Source organism: Carcharodon carcharias, chromosome 6 (genome assembly GCF_017639515.1).
Source record: "Carcharodon carcharias isolate sCarCar2 chromosome 6, sCarCar2.pri, whole genome shotgun sequence".
In the NCBI taxonomy this organism is placed as follows: domain Eukaryota; kingdom Metazoa; phylum Chordata; class Chondrichthyes; order Lamniformes; family Lamnidae; genus Carcharodon; species Carcharodon carcharias.
The window spans coordinates 107,095,817-107,104,692 of NC_054472.1; the positions used below are offsets into that span (position 1 = coordinate 107,095,817).

The 8,876-nt window shown below is 41.6% G+C and overlaps 1 protein-coding gene across 1 annotated transcript in view; it reads left to right on the forward strand.

The window, feature by feature from the left end:
- Positions 1–6,987, forward strand: part of LOC121279297 (peroxidasin homolog) — a 659,434-nt gene extending 652,447 nt beyond the window's left edge. The window contains exon 23 of the mRNA XM_041190436.1: positions 3,788–6,987. Within this exon, the coding sequence (XP_041046370.1) occupies positions 3,788–3,901 (114 nt within the window). The 3' untranslated portion in view covers positions 3,902–6,987. The remainder of the gene's footprint in view (positions 1–3,787) is intronic.
- Positions 6,988–8,876: the final 1,889 nt, after the last annotated feature.

Sequence of the window (8,876 nt, forward strand, 5' to 3'; positions counted from 1 at the left end):
TGGTACCCTCACCCTGGCTAAAAAGTCAGGTGGAGCCCACTCACTACCCCAACAGCTGTCCCATGGCAATTTAACACTGGAAGCAACATTAATTGCTTTCAGGCGTAATTTCTGCCCCTTTCTTGGGGGATGTCCTGCCTTCGAGAATCCCAGCAGCATCAGCTGGGTGCGGTGGCCACTGCTTGGTCTACAGGGGGACCCCACCACACCGTGAAGCCCAGGCAAGTTTGAGGTCAGGAGACTTGGTGGGGGGACATGGAGGTAGGCGTGTGGTGAGGGGGGGATGGGGAGCCAGGTAGGAGGGTTAAAGGGGGAGGTGTGCCTCTGATGGGCCAAAGGGGCCTACAGAGGAGGCACCCCGCCTTTCCTGGCATCACTCCACACACTTAAAGCTGCTGGGCTTCCCACATGGTGTGAGCTTCCCCCCTCAACAGGTAAATACCAGTGACAGTGGGATAAAGACCTTAAATGTGCATTTATTGGTCACTTAAGGGCCTCAATAGGCCCAGGGGTGGATAGGTTGCCCTAATCCTCCCCTGCAGGTCAGGGGTGGGCAGATAGGTGGCAGAAGACCACCCGTTGGATTTTATGTGCCCTCCCCCCACCAACAGCCTTCAAACCTGCTAGTGAAGGAACATGAAATATAGGCCATAGTATGTATAACACAAAAACTGGCTTTCTGTCCCAACAGATTTATGCTAGTGTTTATACTTCACACAAGCCTCCTTCCTTCTTACTTCATCTCATCCCATAAACATACATATTCCTTTCTCCCTCGCATACCATTCTAGCTTCCCCTTAAATGCATCTATGCTGTTCATCTCACTGCTCCATTTGGTATCGAGTTCCACATTGTAACCATTCTCTGAATTCTTTATTAGATTTCTCTGGGATAGCCTTAGGCTATCTTCCCACAGCTCAGTAGGTTTGCAAATTAAATCTAATTTGTGTGGCCATGTAATTCATGTAGAAGAACAATTAAACTGATGAACTTAAGAATGACAGGTGGAAGTTAATTTAGACAATGTAAGATAGTGAGACATGGATAGCATAAAAATCAAACACGCAAGCATGTTGCAAAAGGAGCAGAGTTTTGTGATGCATAAAACGGAAAATGTTTATATCATAAACAAGATTTTAAAAATCCACACTCTTGATTCAGAGTTTTGCAGATTGGCATCATATGTTTGGAACTGGGATGGAAGGTGAGAGAGGTCCTGTGGAATTTCCTTCTGTTAGAAATGATGGGCAGAAAATCCTGCACAAAACTGCAGTGGAGATTTGCAAAATCTGTCTTTTTATATATATGAGTTCTAATTGAAGAGGAATGGCATGAACATTTCAAAGTTGGCTTTGGGTAGCTGTAAGCATTAAATTATTTTATCTTTTTGTCGAAGTAACCAACATGTGAAGCTCTCCTAAAACAGCCAGATATTAGTAAGATCCACTTGTCCAAGAGGGTTTTCCTTGTTAGTGCTGCTAGGATTCAGAGGTTAGTTGTTAGATTATTTATCATCTGGGTCATTCTCTTTTGAAGTAGATATAAAAGAGTTTTCAGTGTTGTTTGAGCTTCCAAATTCATTACTTCTAATCTGACCATTTTTTTTTCTGTGAAAGCAAATCTTTCGCTTAGTGGCTGCCCCTTTAAATCCAGCCATCAACATAAAGGGGACGGTGAGGGTGGGGGATTTTCCCAGGGAATGGGAGGAAGGTTTGGGTACCCCTAAAACTGCTGTCAAGTTGGGATCCAACTTCTGGGTTTCACCCAGGTAAGTTTGAAGTGTCAGGTAAGGCATTTAAATATTCTAATGGGGAATGAAGCTCTGTGTTAACCAAGGACTCCGGTTTTAACCATCCAGCAGATCTATTTTCTGAGCTGTCGGCATCTCACCATGTCTCCAAGGTGAGTGCACAGCAAGGAGTGCTTCTTCAGTCAAATTGACAGGCTGGGAAGCCTTTGATTCAATGAAACGGAAGAACTCCAGCAGTGATCAGCTGAGAGTTTGCTGCTTATAGCATTCCTCCCCAGAGTGTACTATAACTGCTCAACAGTTGATTGTCAACTTCTTTCTAGCCACTTCTCCTCTTTTGGGGTGGGAGAAGTAAATACCTGCACCTCAGAACTTAATGGTCATGGCGGTGGGCCCATCCAATGGCTGGAGAGTGGATCCCGGGAGTCCCAAAGTATCAGGGTTCCAGGGTCCTTCAGGGGGAATTTAGAGCCACCAAAGATTGCAATACCAGCAGCGTCACCAGGAGCATGGCCACTGCCAGTACAGCAGTAAGCTCGAGGAGGCAGATCATCAACCTCAGGCAACCCTGGAGTCCTAGTACACAGGTAAGTGAGGCAGGATCACAGGGACTAGTCAAGCAGGCCAAGGTGAGGAGGTTGAGGTGTCGGTGGAAAGGGTAGGGGGTGTATTCCTTGCAGGAGAGAAACCCCCTCCCCCAACCAGACCACAGGCAATGCCTTTAAGTTGAATACCAGTAGCGGTGGGATAAGGTCCTTAAATGGTCACTTAAGTGCCTCAATTAGCCCATGGGCAGGAAAGTCATCTTTGACCCCTCTTGCTGTGGACTTAGTTGGGGGAGATGGGAAGGGAGTTAGGAATACTCCACCCTGAGTTTCCCGGGTCTTACTGCCCCATTATATGCCCTCCACACCCTGCCACCCTTTTCCCAGCCCTCTCCCAGAGGTGGAGCATTAAATTCTGCCCACTTAGAAAATGAGATGGATTTCATCAACACCACATGGTCATGCAGAAGCTGTATCTGCCCCACTAGAATTCCAAAGGCTGGAGGGAAATCCAACCCGCAGTGGGTTAAATGTAACATCATTTAATAGAAAGACTTGCCTTTACTTGCCTCTACATTCTGTTCACGGTTCTTTTGAGGCCAGCTTTCAGTTCCATTTTTAATTTCCATAATTGATAATGGACTGTGCATGGTGGGTAGGGCCACCATCTCACCAATGTACGAACATAGTCACCCTGAAATTCCACAGGGTTCTTCCGATCAGCAGAATCCCTTGACCAACAACCTAGCACTGTGTGTAGCCATTTTCAGGAATGATATCTGGGGTGCTGGTGGCACTCTACTACAGCTCACTGTGTGGAAGGGTAGGAAGTCAACTGACTCCCACACTGAGGTTGATTACATTTTGGCATTCTTTTGTGCAGCAACCACCAGCAGTCTTTTTATAAACTGAAGATTAGTCTGCTTACCAACTGTTATCAATGGGCAGCTCATGCCCCACGCATCGGTACTTCAGAAATGCAGTTAAGGTCTTCCAATGGCATAAGATCTCAATTTGCGCATTTGAACAGCTGCTCAAATGCAGGAATCTCGAAGAACTGCATTACGTATGTCGTGATTCTGGCAAGCTGAACTGCACTCCCCCACTCCCAATTTTCAATTGCTGGCTGACAATTTTTCAGGCAAGAAACAGGCAACCAGCAATTAAAAATTGCCTGCCAGTTCTTTGACTATGGTAGCAATGTAGTTCATTCTAGACAGCCAATATACTCATATCATCTCCAGAGACAGGGGAACAGTGTCTCTTTGAAATCAGTCCATGACGAATTATTTTGGCTAATTAATAATTCAGATTCAGAATACCTGATAAAAATATGGTGAAAAGTAACCATGAATATGTTCCCACTATGAAGAATGAGAATTAAAAACTAAGACATGTGACTGAAATGCTGTTTTCCCACAGGAATGTCCAGTAGGTTAATATAACTGTAGGAAAGTCTTTGCACTTATCCTGCTGATTCTTTTTTTCTAGAATGGCCAGGTAACTTGCTACGTGGAGAAATGCCCCCTTCTCAAGTGCACCAAATCTACCAAAAAGAAAGGGAAATGTTGTCCTGTCTGCATGAAGTCAGCAAGCAGAAAATAATCTTCTGTATAGTTCTGGAAAAACAAACGCAGTACTTGGAAAAAAAATAATAAAATGTTTCTCAGCCTCTTGCATTGTCTACTGATGTCTAGATAACAAACAAAGACAGGGGGCGAAAGAACTTTCTGGCCATATTTTGGCCAATGCTGGCCCTCTGCACTAGTCCCTTTTCTTACTTTAAGCAATCTCTCAGTTGAAAGAACGAGTCAGTTTAATCAAAGTGTTAAGGTGTAACTCAGTAATGAATTTATGGAACTAAAACTGCTTGCAGTTCAAATATTAAACTGCTCACACTGCAAGCACATAGTATAAAATAAAAACAAAAAATGCTGGGAGTACTCAGCAGGTCAGCAGCTTCTGTGGCGACAAAATCACAGTTAACTTTTCAAGTCAATGACCCTTCATCAGAAGTGGTTCTAATGACAAGTCATTGACCTAAAATGTTGGCCTGATTTCACAGTTGGTGGCGATGTGACAGCACTTACCACTGATTTTGAAGAAAGCTAACCACAAAGATCTAGTGATCCCTGTAGCATGGATTTTCCTTATCCTGATGTTAATTTAAATCCCACACCAAGTCAAGAGAATCTCCAGCCATCGAGCAGCATTGATGTCAAGAAGCAGAATAAGCAGCCAGCCATGTTGATGTACTCTCACAGACAGCAACCCAGGAACTAAAATGCCCTTCACTTTAAATTATATTTTATAGAGACCGAAATAAATAATTCGGAAATACACATCGAACTAAGGGGGAAACCAAAATGTAAATAAGCTATTATTTTAAAAAGAGGTAGAGTTTTTATAATGGAGAAATTTGATATCCCACAAATGTAAAATGACTTTTTCAGGACAGAGAGATCTTTCAGCAATAATTATGAACTTAGTATGATGTTCAGCCCCACATCATTCAACAAGGTGTAATTCTTTCCAGTGTTTGTATAGTGACACTAATCACATAAAAGGGAAAGTTTTTGTCAGTTCAATGATTTCTAATTGAGTGCAGTGTGTGGGCACTTCAGCAGCGCATCCCACTGGTGCAGCAGAGAACTGGTACAGTAATTTCAGGGTTTCCACATTCAACAGCGCATGTACATATTCCAGAAGCTGCTGTCAGTTTCAGATAATTAATGACAATGATTGCTGACAGTTTCACTGTCATTACTGCTGCAAAACCTGTGCCATTACCTTTGTTTCTCTCTCCACATATGCTGCCTGTTCTGCTAAGTACCCCAAGCATTTTCTGATTTTATTTGAGATTTCCAGTATTGCAGTATTTTTCTTTTGCATAAGGATGCTGTGATTTGTCTAAAAAGCATCACTATTTATCATGCTGTCAAGATATCTTATCGTTTAAAAACTCATTAATAGATATCACAGTTATAGTTTGCATTTTTAATTAATTTATTTTTTGAAGCAGTGATAAATACTAAGGTAAAGTTCACTGAGAAGTGATTATGTTGTCTTCACATACACTATCCAATGACTAACCATTTGGTATTTTCCAACTGTATGCTCAATGTTTTGTTTGAGGAAACTTCAAACGCCATGATGGTGATTGTGAAAAGACCCATTATCTTCATTCTAACAAATGTACCTCACACCTTCATAAAGCCAGGGATGTGTTGTGCACAAATATGGTGCTGATCAATTATGCCTCAAAAATGGATTATTGTTGGATTGTATTTTTTATTTTCTAATTTTATATAAAGTTTTGTACCAATTCAACTATAGTACCAATGATTTGATGTAACACTTGAAATGCTCAGTTTTAAAGCCTGTTATTAAAGTAATTAAATAACAATCTTTATGATAGAATTTTAAGCATTGTACAGTGAATATTTGAAACATGACTAAAATACATCAATATACTTACATTTCACAAGCACTAAGAACATGTTTTATGTGACTATATATGCTTTGACCTATGGTGCTACACACAATTTATAGTTCTTTCTTGAAGAATAACTGATACTATTTTAAAAAGTTCCAAATTTATGGGCAGATTGGTATCGGAAACCCTTGGTGCTTTAAGAATTTTTGTATTCATTGATACTTGGTATTTGCAGCGAAATCCATTTATACACCAACTTTGATTCTTTTTGCGCATTCATTGCAGCTGAATTATGTTGAAAATTGTAATCATCTTTATGTATTCTGAAGTGATTGTATTTTAAAAAGTAATTTTATTTATAACTTTTAATGCACACAGCCAAATAAAAATCTAGAACTGAGAAAGCTTTATCAGGCATTTCTGTGACATACATGGTGATTATATTTTCAAATGCATTTCTTAAATTAATGTCGGTATTCATATATAAGAATAGTCCTGAATACAGAAAGTTTTTTGCTTTGACATCCAATGTTGGTTGATGGATAAATATCCATCCCTTGCTCTTTTTAGAAACAGCACCATGGGATCCTTTATGTTCACCTGTGTTTTGAGCTCAAGTATCTGGAGTGGGACTTGAGCCCATAACCACCTGACTCAGAGGTGAGAGTGTTGCCTCTAAGCTACAACTGATTTCTATTATTAATTCTCCTTTTAGTGTTCTCTGCTGCACTGAAAGTAATCCCTGTATCTCAAGTTTCTCCTCATTGATGCATTCAAGGGGCAACTAGATAGATATGATGGAGAAAGAAATAGAATAGAGTTAGATGAACTAGGATGGGAGGAATTTTGTCTGAAGCATATGCCATCTGAGGCCAAATAGTTTTTTTCAATGCTGTCAATTCTATGCAATAACATTCGTGTACAGTTTCATTTTTGCTAGTTAACAAATGTGTAAGTTACAAAAGAAGTTCAGTACATAAAAGGTTAATTTTCACCTTTTCATTTTAGTGATGTATGCCAGTGGCAAAACACTTGTTTTGGAGTTCTTTTTATGTAATGTAAGAGTCCTCATACCAGCTACGGCTGTAGTGTGCAACAAAATGTACTGTAGGTTTTACGCGACTTTTTATAATGTTACAATGATACTATGACACTGTTGTTGTCTCTGAAAATTATACTTGGTCTGAGTGCATTTCAGTGATTGAATTTTGTCTGTAGTCAACAAAATGGAGACCATTAAACCATTTCAAAGTGCAGTAGCTGTAGTGCTTTCTTGCAAATGTTTAAAAATAAGCAGCTTTTGATTGAGTCATCATATTTGGAGCATCACTTTCAAATATAGCACATTACTGTTTTAAGTAAAGGGGGATATCTTTATCTCAATAAGATATGGTGCAAATAAAATAATTATTTGCACTTGCTGCGACCAAGACAGTAACAGTCCTGATACAAAAAAATGCTTCCCCCAATGTTTGTGTTTATAAGAGGATATAAAGAACCATGGAATAGAATAATAGGCCATGACATTTGGCCATGTAAACTCAGTTTTTTGGTGCTATTTTGCCTTAACTGGCATCCGTGGTGCATGCCGAACATTATTTTAGTGAAGGCGTTAGCAAGCGTGCAGGAACATCTGCTGAAAGTATACAGAGTAGACGGATCATGACATCCATCAGCGTGTAATGCTGATTTGACACCCACACCTCCATTTTGGAAACCAATGCTTCAGCTAAAGCCCTTATTAACCTCACACAGTGTAAGATATGTTCAGCACCAAGAAAGACTCACCGCCTGCACTGTTTAAAGGGATCATCAACTTCTTTCTGAACAATTTTTGATTGATTTGGTAGTTTTTATAGTTACTTAAATTTATTGAACTCCACAGTGAGTGGTATGGCAGGTGACCAAGGATTTCATTCTGACTTCAAGGATTCTGCAAAAAAAATTCCTCCCAGAGATGGGTGAGCATGACAGAGTAAATGGGAGCTGTCCCACGGACTAGTCAAGCAACAGGCTGACATAGTCATACTCTCTGGATCATACTTTACAGACAATGTTCTAGACATCAACATCCCAAGGTATATCCTGACATGACAGAACCACCAGAGGTAGCTGCACAGTGGGAAACAGTCAGGACAGAGTTGCCTGGGGAGTCCTCAAAATCCACTCTGGACCCCATGAAGTCTTATGGCATCAGACCAAACATCAGCAAGGAAACCTCTTTCTGATTACCACCTACTGCCCCCACCACCACCCCCCGCCTGCCCCCCCACCCCTCAGCTGATAAATCAGTGCTCCTCCATGTTGAACACCAATTGGAAGAAGCATTAAGGGGAGCAAGGGCAAAGAATGTACTCTGGGTTGGGACATAAATATCCATCACCAAGAGTGGCTCGGTAGTACCACTACTGACCAAGCTGGCTGAGTACTAAATGACATAGCTGCTAGGCTGGACCTGTGGCAGGTGGTGAGGGAACAAACAAGAGGGAAAAAGCATACTTGACCTCATCCTCACGAGCCTGCCTGCTGTAGATGCATCTGTCCATGACAACATCAGTAGAAGTGACCACTGCACAGTCTTTGTGGAGATGAAGTCCCGCCTTCACATTGAGGATACCCTCCATCATGTTGTGCGGCACAACCGTCGTGCTAAATGGGATTTCGAACCAATCCAGCAACTCAAGACTGGACATTTATGAGGCGCTGTGGGCCATCAGCAGCAGCAGAATTGTATTCGAACATAATTTGTAGCCTCATGACCCGGCATATCCCCCACTCTACCATTACCATGAAGCCAGGGGATCAACCCTGGTTCAATGAAGAGGGCATGGCAGGAGCAGCATCAGGCATACCTAAAATTAGGTATCAACCTGATGACGCTACAGCACAGGACTACTTGTGGACCAAACAGCAGAAGCAGCAAGTGATAGATGGAGTTAAGTGATCCCACAACCAATGGATAAAATCTAAGCTCTGCAGTCCTGCCAAATCCAGTTGTGAATGGTGGTGGACAATTAAACAATGCACTGGAGGAGGAGGCTCCACAACTATCCCCATCCTCAATGATGGGAGGGCCCAGCACATCAGTGCAAAAGACAGGCTGAAGCATTTGCTACAATCTTCAGCCAGCAGTGTTGGTTCGAT